This window comes from Notamacropus eugenii, chromosome 4 (assembly GCF_028372415.1).
Source record: "Notamacropus eugenii isolate mMacEug1 chromosome 4, mMacEug1.pri_v2, whole genome shotgun sequence".
Lineage (NCBI taxonomy): Eukaryota > Metazoa > Chordata > Mammalia > Diprotodontia > Macropodidae > Notamacropus > Notamacropus eugenii.
In genome coordinates, this window is record NC_092875.1 from 48,080,797 (window position 1) to 48,096,641 (window position 15,845).

Sequence of the window (15,845 nt, forward strand, 5' to 3'; positions counted from 1 at the left end):
AAGAATATTTTGTAATGGCGTATTTTAAACTAGGATTTCAACTATATTTGAAAACACTTAGAAATACCATATGACCTGTGTACCGTGTCCTTTGTGCCATGAGATGTTTGGGCAGCATCTGTGTTAATTTTTTTACTTCAAGGAAACTTCGTTGGTTTTTTTAAACACCTTGCTTTGAGATCTTGTTTGTATTATGGAAATCAGAAAAGGATTCTGCCGCAGATTTACGGCGTCTGGAAGGGAGCCTCAGAGTTTTCATGGCAAAGTCAGGAGCTTGAGAGGTGAACTCAGAAGTCTTAAAAAAGTGAAGTTGTAAGATTGGTTTTGACATAACTTGTTTCTCCTCCTCAAAGGTGCCGTTTACTGAGTCAGGATAGTAAAAAATGAAGTTCACCTCTGACAGGCCATTGCTCAGATACCAGATGTCTTACCTGATGTTGGCCTTGGGTCACCTCCTTATTACCGTGGTAGGAGGAATTGGAGGAAAGTGCTGAAGATTCTTCAGTAAAGTCACTTTGTTCTTCATTATTAATTTGGTGTTTAATGATGATTATTGATGATTATGAATAATGAGGCCATTATTCAAATGCGTATAATTTTTATCTTGGGTGAGATAAAGTTCTTTAAAAATTACAGACATCATATTAATTATCATTCATTAAATCACCTACTGTGTATCAAGCATTATAACAGATACTAGGAATTCAAAAACAATGAGCAAACAAAATAAAAGTTCATAAATCAAATGAGCAGTCATAATTTGAGAAAGGGTGTGTGTAAACCTAGTACCAGTTTCAGGGAATCGAGGTTGAACAGAATCTTTAAATAGTAATTGATTAACTTTAGTGATCCTTATTATTATCAAAAGAACTCTACATGAAATGATTGAAATCACCACAAAAAAATGTCATTTTGTTTTGGGGGCTGAACAGCCAAAAATATGAGCAGTAATTCTTGGCAACAGATCATCCTCCTGATTAGCTTAGGAAGGGGTGGCTTCTGACATTTACTAAAGTAATCAGCAGTGCTATTTACAGTAAATTCCTATCAGGGTCTAAGTTTAAAAATTAGACAGGAAGAAACATACCTAAGGTTTAGTAGAAAAATATGAAAAGATTTTCACATTCTGTGATAAGTAATATAAAACGATAACTTTATGTGACTAGAAAATTATCCATATTAATACTATAAAATGTTAATATGATACACTCAGCTCATAAAAAGTCTCAAATTTTGGAAAATTTTTATCCCGAATATTAAGAGATGAAATAAATTATCTAAATACTCAGAATGTTAACTGTATAAATCCTTTTCCTATATGCAATATTCTTTCGTATTTTGATAAAATAGATCCTCATCAGAAATTTACCTTAGGTTATGGTTTTCTGGAGGAAGCATTCATGAATCTGTTGATAAATATCTGAACACTAGATCTCAAAAAACAGTTAGCCATTTATTCTTCTCTGAACTGTTGTCATAAATTCCAAATAGTAGTGGTGGCATACCTTCATCATCTGTGGAAGGATGAATTTTCTCTAGGTATTTAGTCACAATGAATTTCTTGTATTTAAGATACTTTGTGAATGTTTTTGTTACTTATGAGGGAACTTTTAAACTCTAATAACTGAGCAAAAAGCCTGTTAATAGGTAGTTATTTGGTAAGTGGATAAGGGATTTAACCTCAATCATTATGCAAATGTTAAAATCTATATAGGTTGAATAGTAAATGATTTCAAACAGTGACTTGTATGCTTCTAAGCAATTGCTTTTACCTATACAGCATCATTTACCATTTTCAAATTTGACATCTAATTCTGGTTGTAATGTCTTATTTCCAAAGTTTTTAACTTTTCTGGTTGTAAGCCCATTTAGTACCACTCTATTATAAGAGACCATGTTTTTAAAAAATCAGAACTATTTACTAATACTTAATGATGTCAGACAATGAGGAAGTCATTGCAACTTTTCTTAGCTTCTCAATATTTTTAAGCAGCTCAGAAATTTTTCACAGCACTCATGTGGCTCTGAAATGAGTAGGGAATAGAGAACAACTTAGAATTGGGAAGACTGACCTGGGTTTAAATTCCATTTCTGACATATACTGGCTTTGTGATCCCTCTGCAAGTTGTTTAACCTCTGAGTGCTCCAGGGGACTTTCTAAGAACTCTTAAGTGGCAAAACAGTTATTGACCTTCATTGCTAGAGAGAGTTTTCTCATAGGAAGTTCTTGTACTAATGAAATCACAGATCCATTTGAAAGATAGATAGATGGATGGGTAGAGAGAGATAGATGGATGGGTAGAGAGAGATAGATGGATGGGTAGGTAGGTAGATGGATGAATGTACTTTAGTCTTTGGTAGACTACAATAAATGTTTTGTTATTGAGTCAGAGAATTCAAGTAAATCAAAAAAATCTCTCCCCAGTTCATCTGTAAAATCAATTTTTTATCTAGAAACTGATCAAACTATCGAATCACTCATCCCATGGAGAAACAGATTGATGAAGTGGAAAGGACACAAAGCTTAAGAAATGTGTGTTCAAATCCTGACTTCTACAATTACTAGTTGTGAGAATCAGAGTAAAGCATTTGCTTTCATTCTCTAATTCCTCCTCTGTGAGATAGGTAATAATAATACCATGGCTGCCAAACCAACACGGAGTTGATGTGTAGAAAATAACAAATCTGTTATGTGTAGTAATAGATGTTTTTCTAAGGCTTTTTTGATTATTTTTCCTCATATCTCAGGTTTATTTTGTGACCTGTGCAAATTATTTAATAGCTATATCTAATTCTTGCTTGAAAAGAAGTCAGTAGAGTCTTTACTTGAGAGATAATAACAGTGTAATATGCAGTGCCTTCGAATTGCCTATACCAGGTGCCCATTTTCTTTAATTTTATAGAACTTTGCTTCTTTTTTTGTAATCATTTGTCCTAGGTCAGTGACTAGTCTAAAATGTTGGTACCTTCAAAGCAATATTTGCTGGTTATTTTTTAAGTAGTTTAGATATTTTGTGTACTTTAGGAGCGAGAATAAAAGCATCTTAACATAGGGCAGTCTCCATGAGCGCCAGTACTGTCAGTGTGTTCAGTGACACGCTGGTCTTGTCTGTGCTCATTCAAAGGTAGGACATTTGTCATAAATTGCTTGTTCTAGCTGAAAGGCCAAATGTGCACAGATTTATCCATAGGTACCCTTGGGCACACGTTGGTGTAACACATTCAGAGTGAGGAGTGTGGTCTTAATGGAATGATGCAAAGCTAATTGGAACAGAGCTTGTTGAAATAGAATCAGACCTGACTGGAAGTCAGGTAGAAGTGGAATTCAGCATTTTCTAGTTGCTTACCAGCTTGCATGCCATTGAACAAGACACTTCCTGCTCTGGGCCTCAGTTTTCTTATCTCAGATAACGTTGTTAGGCTACCAGGAAGGGGGAAGGGAACTGCGGCCTCAAGTCCACATGTGGCACTCTAGGTCCTCAAGTGCAGCCCTTTGATTAAATCCAGATTTTATAGAGCAAATCCCCTGAATAAAAAGAATTTGTTCTGTGAAGTTTGAATTCAGTCAGAAGGCCACACCTGAGGACCTCGAGGGCCACATGTGGCCTGGAGACTGCAAGTTTCCTACCTCTGGCAGTCTCTAAGTTTCCTTCTGATTTTTTTTCCTCTGTTTGAAGTGGAACAAGGAGCATTTTCCACAGATACATTAATACTAGTTCACTTCCTTTTTACTTTAACTATGGCCTTCAGAGAACTACATGTGGTTTCAAAAGTTCAGTCCAATATTTCTATTTTAAAAGTTCCCATTGTCTGGCCTGTCTCCCTGCTTCTGGTTTGGGGTGGGAGTTAGGGGTGGGGGGGATTATTCATATAGAGTTTCAATCCTTTCATGGTAGAGATTTTAAGGCTAAATATGAATTTTAAGAGGAGAGTTCTTTTGGAAGGACCTAAATAAAAAACGTTGCCTTTTTGTGCTTTCAAACAGCTCCTTTCCCTCCCATGCCCCAATAGCACTGTCCAAGGACTTTGGTCTTGGCCTGTAGTTACATTGCTCTTCCCATCCAGGGTCTTTCTTTAAAGGTTGCCAACTATGTGACGAAACGAAATGTTTTCATGCTGGAGATCAATGTGGTGAGTACGTTCAAGCTGCCCACCTAGTTTTCACAAATAAAAATGTTGCTTTTCCTGTGCACCAGCGATGCGTTGTGCCAGTGTGACAATTAGAAATCCATACATGTATAATTAATAAAATAAGTCATTAACAGCTGTGAATTTGGGGGGAGTTTCAGTCTCTTGAGGGAGCAATCATCATTTTATTGTGCCTAGAGCATGTATGAATTATGCAGTCTTTCTAATTCATGATAGCAAGGCTGTAAATCCAGCTGCTGTTGCTGAGGTATTTTGAATTGACTTTTTTTTGGATGTTTTGTTTTGTTTTTCCAGCACAGCAGCCTTGCTGTAAAAATGGAGAATGGCCAGTCTGAAGTAGTGGAAATGGGAGTTAGATACTTTATGTTTTCAAATTATTTACTTAAAATCTTTTTTTATTATTCACTTAACTAACATAAAATTGGATGTTTAGTCAAGACATTTACTTCTAATGTGTATTTTAAAGAACATTTTAGAGAAAAATCTGAAGCCAAGTGGATCTATGCGTCCACGTTAAAGTGATCTCTGTTCTTTGATTTGTGCCAGTTTATAACATTTCTCTAATTTGGCCAACAAACTTGTCCTATCGGTTCAGTAATGAAGGTAGTAGTGCTTACTCATTACAAAATTTACTTCATATATTTTCCTATTAATCGCTGGAGACATCTGATTTAGATAGATCTTTTCCCTGTTTTCCTTTTTATGCCATATTCATAGTATTACTCTGCAATGTTTAAGACCATTATCTCCTCAAGAGAGAGCCCTATATCAGATTCCTTTTTACATGTACCTTGGATGCTTCATGTCTATTCACTTTTGATTTAGTTTCATATGATGAGTCTTCTTTATTTAGCTTAAGTGATTTGACATGAAAAGTATGCCATAGGCCAGAAATACAGATGAGTTGTAAGAAGCAGACAGGAGACATTGCATTTCCCAAGGTGTGAAAGGCCCTTCCCTTTTCCCCCAGAACACGCTGAATGTGCACTCTTTGGTGGTGTCCCTCTCTCAATGAGCTTGTTTTCTTTTCAACAGCAACAGTGGCAGCCATGTATTATAGCTACTACATGTTGCCGGATGGAACATATTGTCTTGCACCTCCACCCCCGGGAATTGATGTTGCTACTTACTCCAGTGCTCTTCCTGCAGGGGTTAATGTACCTAGCACCACCGGAGTAACAACTGCGCCTCCCCCTCCTGGGACCACGCCGCCCCCACCCCCAGCCACAGCGGAGTCCAGCAGCGGGCTGGCTTCTACCACAACTCCATCCAGGTAGTAGATTTTCCTCTACAATTTCTCATTTTTGCAACTAACTCCACACTGTAACTCACTGTACATCTTGTAACTCCCAGAATTTGACTTATAAGCGCTTAATAATGTTTTTCATCCATTCATTGTTATTGCCATACTATATCAATATTATTTTTGCTGAATATGAAATATTCCAACTTCTACTCATCTCAGTGTAGTATTTGTTAATCTTTAAGAAACTTTTTGGAATTCTTTTGGATCCCCCTGAATTTAAGTAATGGGCATCTAATATTTTCAGTACCCTTGCTCCAGTGGTTGCCATAATCCCTCCACCTCCGGACATCCAGCCTGTAATTGACAAGTTGGCAGAATACGTTGCTCGGAATGGAATTAAATTTGAGACTAGTGTTCGTGCCAAGAACGATCAGAGGTAAGATCAAGTATTTTTATGTTTGGAATTTGGGGGGGGGGGGTTGGTTAATGTCTTGCCTTGGTACAAGTTTTTTGATTAAATGCATGTTGTGATTATTTCTAACGTGCTGAGTTACTTAAGATTAATTTTTTTTTTAAACAAGAATGTTGATATTACCTAGAAATGCAAAGGCCAGAAGCCAAGCTTTTCAAGAGATGTCCTAGGAGCTGGGGCACAAACCATTTTAGATTTCAACAGTAATGGCATTCCATGCTTCAGGTAGTGCAGTGAGATTTTGTTGTTGTTGCTTTTGCAGTATTTTTATACTGTACAAATTATTTTGTTATTTTGTTGATACCAGGTTTGAATTCCTCCAGCCGTGGCACCAGTATAATGCCTACTATGAGTTTAAGAAGCAGTTCTTCCTTCAAAAAGAAGGGGGCAGCAGCTCACAGGTACGTATGTAATGTTGGGCATTAGTAAAGAAGCTTTACATTTTAACTTACTTTGCACACTCAAAAATGCATATACAAATTTCTCAGCACAAGTCTATTTAGGAAGAAAGACAAGGCCATTTTGGTTACATATTTAGCTTGTAAAGTTTATAACTTTCCTTTCTACATGAGTATAGAATGAGCATTATTTTCATACCTACTGAGAAGGGATTTTGAAAAAAATGTCCTAGTGCAGTGGTAGTACACTGCTTACACTGTACCCAGCTCTTCTGCATCATCATATCTTGGACCAGAATCAAGGTTCCTGAAGGCTGTGCCATTGGCATACAAGCTTTGCCAGGTTCTGCCAAGCCAGAAAGCCTTCAGGAATGGGCCAAACTGCAGATAACCCCACTTAAAGATCCTCTTAGCTGAATTTGAAGAGAGTCCGCAAGACAAAGTTGACCAACACAAGGTGAATTCTTTGGCCACAGTGATCGTGAAACACCTGAAAAGACAAAATGGGTACTTGTTCCATGACAGAGGGACGACATCTACTAAGAGACAGTTTTTTAAATCCTATAAATACTCATTTAACTGTTGACAAATTTCCTGTAAGATCTTTGCACAGTGACCGAAATCATATTCATACCTTCATTCTCACTATAAATAAAACCAGGAAGCATGAAGAGTTGTAGAAACATAACAAGAACCTTCATTTTATGGGACTCTTAGTCATCTTGCTGTTCATTGCTTATAGCAAGTAGAAGCAAATTATCATGAAGCCAATTAGGCCACTGTAGAATCACTAAATCTGATTTTGAAAAAAACCTCAAAAACCCCCCAGTCTAATGCATACTTGAACAAGGATCCTCTCGAAGTGGTTGACCAGACATTGTTTGAAAATCCGTGAGAGAGGGGAGATCCCCAGGGGAATAAATAAAAGTAGTCCATCCTTCTTTTGTTTAGATTAAATTCTTAGGAAGTTCTAAATTACATTGAACCTAAATCCAGTTCTTTGTAACTTTGACTGCTTGGTTCTAGCACTGCTTTCTGGAGCCAAGCAGAACAAACCTTACGCCCTTCCCAGAATAACCCTTCAAATTCTTGAATCGTGCTGTCTTCCCCATCCCTCTTGCTAATTCTTCTCTTTCTGGGCTGAACAGTCGTAGTTCTTTAGACTGATCCCCTCTTAGGAGGATCTCAAGAACTTACCCCATCCTAGCCACCTGCATCAGAAACTCTGCAACTTTACTGTGGTGCCCAGAGCAGTAATAGCCCACATTTCTCAAAAGATTTGCAAAGGACTTTTTTCACAATAGTTGTCTTTCAGAAGTAGCACTATCTCCATTTTACAGATGAGACTGTGGCTCAGAGAGGGAACATGACTTGTCGCTGGTCATATATCTCATAAGTGACAGGTGGAACTAGAATCCAAGTTACTGGTTTCAATTCTGGTGTTCTTTTGTTGCAGAGAATGAAAGAGAAATTCTTTTAAAAACCTATTGTATCAACATATACCTTGACATCAGTAATTATGCAAAAATTGACAGGGGAAGATGACATAAAATATATTGGAAACAGTGGTCCATGGATAAGAAATGAAAAAGACCAAAATCTTACAGATTACTCACAAAATTCATGCCTATATATTAAGAATATTTGACTTTATAAGAGTGTTAGACTGAATAAATGGGAGGAAATGTTATAAAAGCACAACTATGTGCCAGGCACAGTGCTGAGTTGAGGAAATACAAATACAAGTAAGCAAGCTAGCTCCTGCCCTCAAGGAGTTTACATTCCAATACCACACATAGTAGTAGGCAGAAAGTGCCACTAGACTGTACAAGACAATGTAAAGGATTATCAGAGCCTAGGGTCCCAGGGGTTGAATTCCAGCTTCTGTGTAGAAGAGGACACTTGAATGCAGGCTGTGTGACAGATATCTGCGAAACCATATTGTGGGCGTGGATACGAGCAAAATAAGATGAACTCTCCAGTCAGACCTGGTGCCAGGAGGCAGGGGAGGAGATTAGACTGCAGATAGCAAAAGTGGAATTGATTATATCTTAACAGGAAGTCATTGCTCATCATAATCAATGCAGGCTTCATTTCAGAATCAGCCATATGCTGTCAAATCGTTAACTCCTTATAGCTTATAGCAAAGGTCAGGATTAACAGAGTTGGATAAAAGAATAAACATCAGAAGATGAGTCTGAGCACAATACAAAAGCCCTGCCCCAACCTGCTTAAGCCTGTTGACTGGAAAAAGTGGGAAATGGATAAAATTTAAGACTGTGACTCCCCTTATTGCCATTTCTAAGAGAAGTGTGGTCAGTGTAAATGATTCACCAGGATGCCAGAAATATTTCAGAAAATATCTCAGCTGTTAAACCAAACTGTTGGACAAGGGAAGCATTGCTTTAGAGGTCATTTGCAAAGCATTGCTGATAATGCCAGAAAATCGCATAGGGATTTTCACATAGTATCCCTTTGCAAAACAAAAGGTCGGGGGAAACAAACCCAGAGAAAGCTTGACATGACACCCAAGCAAGTCATATCTTTCTCAGAGCCCTTATATAGAATAACAAATATAGGACAGCAAATAGACATGAAACAAAACAACTCTCCATTCACTTCTCTAATGACCTGTTCATATCATTAATGATAACAAAATTGCCTCCTTTAAATGCTAACATCTCAATACCCACTGTACTTACCTTATGAGGAAGTGGAAATGGCAGGAACTGCTACTGGACTAAATAGAATCCAAAGAAGCCTAGTACAGCTGGTAGAATTTTAAAGGTACTTGGAGATTGTTCTTAAAGACAGTTCAAAAGAGAAAAATATAATGAATGGTGTTACTGACTCCCCAGCCCCCAGCAAATAAAGAAGTGACCAAGATAATACCACCAACTATTGCTGTATGTGGTTTCCTCATTTCTGTATAATCTTGATGAAAATTGTCTATGCACGTAACAAAGGTTTCCCTGAAGAAACGGTAACAAGTAGGCTTTCCCCAATCATTTCCTGCAGCTGATTGCTCCCTTCAGAATTACACATTATTTAGAGGTATAAAGAGTGAAAGTTTACACTGTGATTTGATGACTAGGAAAGTATTCATCTGGTGAACAAAATGGCCTTAAAGGTCCTCTTCAGCAACGTATATTTCATGCTTATACGTCTGTTAACATCTTATAGGATTCTTTGATAGATAAAACCATAGCTAATTTTGTTCAGTGGTCCTATGATAAACAATAGCCAGCAAAGCATAGACATGTACTAGGGATATAAAGACAAAAAGAAAACTCCCTGCCCTTCAAGGAGCTTCCTCTGGGGGTGGGGGAAGGGGAACAGGTAAGAGGAACATGGATGTAAATAATGAGAGAATTAATGACTCAGAGTGATCAGAAAAGGTCTAAAATGGGATATAATGTTTAGGGAAGTAGGTCATGAGGAATATCTATGCAAAGAGAAAGTGCAAAGAAGAGTTCCCTGTCAGTGAGGTTGTTCTTTAAAATGTTCCTGTTTGCAAATGACCTTCCCAGAACCTCGGAGGCCAACTAGTCTAGCCCTTACCAGGATAATATTTTAATCCCCAAAACAACTGGTCAGCCAACCTCCATTTAAAGAATGACCTGTGGTGAGGCACTGCACGAGAGGCATCCCATTTTATTGTTGGATAGTTTCCATTCATTGGATGTTCCTTAAGTTGTGTCCATTGTTGCTAGTTCTGCTCCGTATAGTCAGACATAACATCTAATTCCTCTCCATATGACAGCCTATCAGATTCTGTAGATAGCTAATATGTTCCTAAATATCCCCTTTTATAAGTAAAACATCTGCTCCTTCAACCAGTATTCATGTGACATGATATTAAAGCACTTCTGATCACCCTTTGGCCATTCTCCAGAGACTTAAACTCAATGGAGGCAGTTCTCTTGCTTCTTATTTATCTTAGGTTTCAGCTCTCCAAAAACTTTGTATTCTGTCTTTTAGGCTGAAGGCATGAAGTCAGAGGACAGAGGAGCACCATAAGGTCTCCGTGTAATTTTTGTTGTTGAGTCACTTTAGTCATGTCTGACTCTTCATGACCACATTTGGGGTTTTCTTGGCAGAGATACTGGAGTGGTTTGACATTTCCTTCTCCAGCTCATTTGACAGATGGGAAAACTGCGGCAGAGAGGGTGAAGTGACTTGCCCAGGGTCACATAACTAATCAGTGTCAGAAGCCATAAATTGAGCTCATGAAGATGAGTCTTCCTGATTCCAAGCCCAGTGATCTGTCCCCCTCACTTCCTAGCTGCACTTGTATTTTCTAGTCACCCAAAAGAGATCAGGGTGGCCACCAGCACATGAAATGGCCCTTGTGAATGAGGAGTGTCTGCTGGCCAGAATTGGGTCAGCTCATTAAGTAGTCTCTCAGTATACTGACCTGGACAGTGAGTCAGACCCAGAATTCAGTATAAGGAGGAATCATAGATCCGAAAAGTAACACACTGGATTGTTTTTAAAAAAAACTCTGCTGCACTATTAATGACTCCAAGCCACTTTGCTGCAAATCCTTCTTTTTAATTCCAATATTCTCTTTGTATGTAAGTCCATGTGACTTCAAATTAGAATAGATCATGATCTCAGAATTAAATTGCTAGTAACCCAAAAGGCATGATAGATGAAAATGAACTGAAACATATTACCAATAACAAATGATGTTCAGGAAGTGATACAGAAGGCATCATTGAAGACATAGAAGAAAAGATGATGGGCTAGCTGATTATGTAGCAAGAGTGAACAAGAACCAATGGGAAGCCCATTGGTGTACTTGCCTCCACAAAATATAGGAGAATCAGAAGACCTCCGGCACATTGGGTCCCTCCTTGATAAGTGATTTATGGCAAGACAATCAAGAATTACCCAGATATAAAGGCAATAATGAGTGGAGGAAGAAATATCCATGTTGGCAAGATCACAGATACATCAAAAGTAGACTAATACCTCCTGTGTTATCATATGTTTGTAAATGTTAGGTGTCTAATAGTCAAACATTTTAAATCTAAATCTTTTTTTAATTTTGTATTAAAATTTTATATGTCATATTGAGCACTTGGAGCACCCATAGGGCTCCTAACATTATTGAGATAGTAATAGTGAAAAATACAACCTCCCTCCACCCCCTTGCCAATGCTTTTTAACCCATTCACCTCCCCTGCCTGCTCTCTGACTTTAGTGTCAGTCAGAAAAAATGTTATGATATTCCTATTCAGAACTTTTTTTTTCCTCCTTGGTTTATTGGCCTTTTTTCTGTTTTTATTCTCAACAGCATGGAAGCCCTAACTTTTTATACCTATTTTGGCAGAGGGGTGAGATACAACTTGCTTATCTGTAGATGTCTGCAATCTTCTATCTTTGAATGTCCAGACTAAAGGCAATTGACTCCTGAAGGAGATGGGGATGATGTAGCATTCTAAAATCAAGGTTGGCAGTCAGAATCTCTAAAGGAAAGATGTTGAACTTTGGTTCACAAATGCCTTTAGTGAACATCAGAACTTGTGGAAGGATATTTATTTCTTCCTCTTGTTCTCTTTCTGTCAGATAAAGTATGCACTGTTACCAAATGCTAGTGTGGATTTAAATGTCTACCTTTCTTATCTCCAAATTTAAAAATTAAATTATATCACTCAAGTTACAGTTGGGTAATGTGTGATCTCTGTAGGTTGTCACGGCAGCAGCTGTAGCAGAAGAGGCTCCAGCAGAGCCTGCCCCTGAAAGTGCCCATGAAGTGGGAGAAGATGGTGGGTCTGAAGATGCTGCTGACACAGGAGGGAAGGGGGCCTCCGGGGCAAAAAAGGAGTCAGCTTCCAGTAAGGCCATCAGTGATGGCAAACTGGTGAAAGGTAAGTCAGCATGATTCCTAAGACTGATAGCTGATCCTGTTCCTTTGTTTTTAGTCATAAATTTAGCAAGCAAGAATTTTGAATTACAGCACATCATATACTGTTATTTGGCCCTGGTTGTTATTGATAAGCCAGTGTACTAATGACTTATTTCAGACAGAGACTTGTCTAAAGTTTCATTTTCATTAGCTGATCTATTTGGAACAGGTTAAGGGAAGGAGATAAAATGCTTAGAAAAACAAATTTTCAGCTGCTTTCAGGCAGTTTGGAAGCAATAGGGTATTTGTAACTAAAATTTCTATAGTGCTTTAGCACATAAAGTGTATTTAGCCTGACATGTCCTGGCTGCCTCATTGTGAGCAGGTCACTTAACCTCTCCCTGCCCCAGGAAACTCTTTAAGAATTAGACATTGTTGATCTGCCTTAGGAAAGGGGGTTTTCCTCACCAACACTCCAAAGCAAACCAAGAGCATCACAAAAAAACCCCACCTTAATGAGTCAGAGAATATTAAGCATCCAATGTGTGCTAAGCACTGTGTTAGGAACTGAGTCCAACTAAAAAAGTTTATATAAAGCTTTGTATACCATCTCATTTTGTACTCACAGGAACCCTGAGGAAAATAATTTCATGTATTAAAATATTATTATTATCCTTATTGTACAGATGACATAATCTATAGACATGTACCTAATAAGTCATAGAACTGGGATTTAAATCCTTTGGGCCGTTTGGCTCCAAGGGCAGATTATTTATCAGGCAACATTTCCTTAGCCCATTTTGAGGAACCCTATCTATATCCATTCTTCAGCAAACATGAAGTGCCTTTTGTATACTGAATTCTATAAAAGGTTTAGATGAGACAGTTATTATCCTCAAAGTCTGGGAGGGATAATATCAACAAAAATAACTGTGCTTCACAGTATTGCCTAAGAAGTATATAGCTAGACTGCATCTAGAATTATAAGGTGTTTTCTGCATCGAGGGAAGCCCTGGCATTCTGTAGATGAAGAAACTGAAGCCTGGTCACTAGGCTAAGTGACTTTGCCCAACTTCACACAGCAAGTAGCAAAGGTGGATTTTGAACCCATGGTTTTTGGCTCTAAATCTAAACAGAATTTGAACTCTGAGGGGTAGTTTTGCTCATTAGTCATTCCTGGAGAAAGTGGCATTTGAGTTGAACTTTAAAGAATGGATAGGAATTCAGTGGGTGAAAAGCAGGAGGGAAGCCATTATAAGCATAGAGAAAAGAGTGAGCAAAGACTGGAGGACTGAGAGCATTTCTGCAGGCAGAGAATACTTGCATTTGGCCGAACTGTTCCTGATGGAGAGTTACATAAGATAAGATGAAAGCTAGGGAGGTATCAGATTGTTGAAAACCTTAAAAGCCAGGCAAAGAAGTTTAAACTCTCCTCAGAAACCAATAGAGAGCCACCAAAGACTTGTGAGGAGAGAGCACTGCTGTCCCAAGTTCTATGAGAAAGATTATTCTAGCACTGGTTTGAAAGATGAATTTACAGCAGGCATTCTGAACCAGAGATCTTCAGACTTGTTTGTGTTTTAATGTTTTAATAACTGTTTCAGTATAGTTGATTTCCTTGGTAATCATGAATTTTATTTCACACACATAAAAAATTACTCTGAGAAAGGGTTCATAAATTTTAGAAGAGCCTTTCCTTCAGAGTGAAGGGGACCCATGATGCAGAATGAAGGCCAGAAGTCCTATTGTAATAGCCCAGGCAGATATGACAGCAGGGTGGCAGCAGTGGTGGTAGGAAAGAAGAAGCCAGAGAGGCCAAATGGGAAGGTGTGCTTCATCATCGTCAACAGCATCCAACTGACCAAGCCCTTCAGTCCCAGCTCTGAAGATGCCAAAGTCCAACTCTGGCCTTCAAAGGGGTGGCTGAAAGTGACGAGATCATATCACTGAAAAGAGTCTCACAGAACTTTCCCTAATTCACCCAAGTTCTTCCACCATTCCCTGAAGCAGAGAATTGTTACTGGATTCAAAACTATGTGAATCCATTGTAGTCAAGTTAGATTTCATTAGGTTCTAAGAGATAACTGTGTAATTTCAGTCCATGTTTATTAATAATAGCACCTGTTTCCTGCTTTCAGGGAGCTTCTGTTTTTCTAAGGGGAAAGAGTGTCTGCACAGATAGTCAAATCCTAATGACACAAAACGGGAAGAAGTATGAACCACTGGAGACTTCACAGATTCACACATGAACAGAGTTAGTTAGCAAGCCCTGATGGGGAATTTGCAGCATCAAGGCCACATGGGTCCCTCCTGGAAGAGTGGGGGTCAGGGGGGGTGCCTGGGAGGATGGTGGCCGGTTAAGTTCAGAAGAGAGGAGGTTTTGGAGAGAAAAATAATGAATTCAGTTTTGAACTTAGAGTTTGAGATCTTGAAATTGTAGGTTAGCACTGGAAGTAGATTTGAGAGTCATCAACATAGAAATGACACATTGAAACTGGGGGAGCTGAGATTACTAAATGAAGTAGCCCTGGATAGAGCCTTTTGAGACCCTTACAGTTAGAGGGGGTGGTGACTTGGTAAGAATCAGCCAAAAGGACTGAGAAGGAACAACCAGATAGGAGAGGAATGAGGAGAGAGCAGTGTCCCAGAAGCCTAGAGAGAAGTGACTATCAAAGAAGAGGGTGATGAGCAGCATTCAAGGCTGCAGAGAGGTCAAAAAAGATAAAAACAGAAAAGATCATAAGATTTGGCAGGCAAGAGATCATGGTTTTTTTGGGTTTTTTTGTTTTTAGTTTTCCACAATCACTTCCATATATCTTGGATTTTTTTCCCCTCCCTCCTCCTCCTTCCCCACTCCCTCCTCAAGACAGTGTGCAGTCTTACATAGGTTCTACATATACATTCTTATTAAATACACTTTCACCTTAGTCATGTTGCATAGAAGAATTAAATGAATGGGAGAAACCATAAAACAAAACATAACGTAAGAAAAAATGGTCTGCTTCATTCTGCAATTCATAGTTCTTTTTCTGGATGTGAAAGATGTTTTGCCTCAAGAGTCCATTGGGAATTTTTTAGGTCAAAAATTCCTCACACACTGTGGTTGCTGCTGTGTAAAAAGTTCTCCTGTTTCTGCTCCTTTCACTCAGCATCAGTTCATGTAAGTACTTGCAGGCCTCTCTGAAGTCTTGCTGTTCATCATTTCTTATAGCACAATAGTATTCCATTACATTCATGTACCACAACATGTTCAGCCATTCCCAAATTGATGGGCATCTCCTTGATTTCCAGTTTTTGGCCACCACAAAGAGAGCTGCTATAAATATTTTTGTACATGTGGGACCCTTTCCCATTTTTATGATCTCTTGGGGATACAGTCCTAGAAATGATATTGCTGGGTCAAAGGGTATGCACATTTTTGTAGCCCTTTGGGCATAGTTCCAAATTGCTCTCTGGAATAGTGGGATCAGCTCACAGCTCTACCAGCAATGAATTAGTGTTCCAACCCTCCCACATCTTCTCCAGCATTTATCATCCTCCTGTTTTGTCATGTTAGACATTCTGATAGGTGTGATGTGGTACCTCAGAGTTGTTTTGATTTGCATCTCTCTAATCAATAATGATTTAGAGTATTTTTTCATATGACTATAGATAACTTTAATTTCTTCCTCTGAAAACTGCCTGTTCATATCCTTTGACCATTTATCAATTGGGGAATGACTTATT

General features: G+C 38.5%; 1 protein-coding gene across 6 annotated transcripts in view; it reads left to right on the plus strand.

The window, feature by feature from the left end:
- SFSWAP (splicing factor SWAP) overlaps window positions 1-15,845 on the plus strand; it is a 120,052-nt gene that overhangs the window by 36,650 nt on the left and 67,557 nt on the right. For 5 of the 6 annotated variants that reach the window (XM_072600755.1, XM_072600757.1, XM_072600758.1 and 2 more), the window contains 4 exons: window positions 5,185-5,422; window positions 5,700-5,831; window positions 6,175-6,268; window positions 11,961-12,141. In XM_072600755.1, coding sequence (XP_072456856.1) covers window positions 5,185-5,422; window positions 5,700-5,831; window positions 6,175-6,268; window positions 11,961-12,141 — 645 coding nt within the window. The remainder of the gene's footprint in view (window positions 1-5,184; window positions 5,423-5,699; window positions 5,832-6,174; window positions 6,269-11,960; window positions 12,142-15,845) is intronic. The other variant, XM_072600756.1, reaches the window with a different exon arrangement.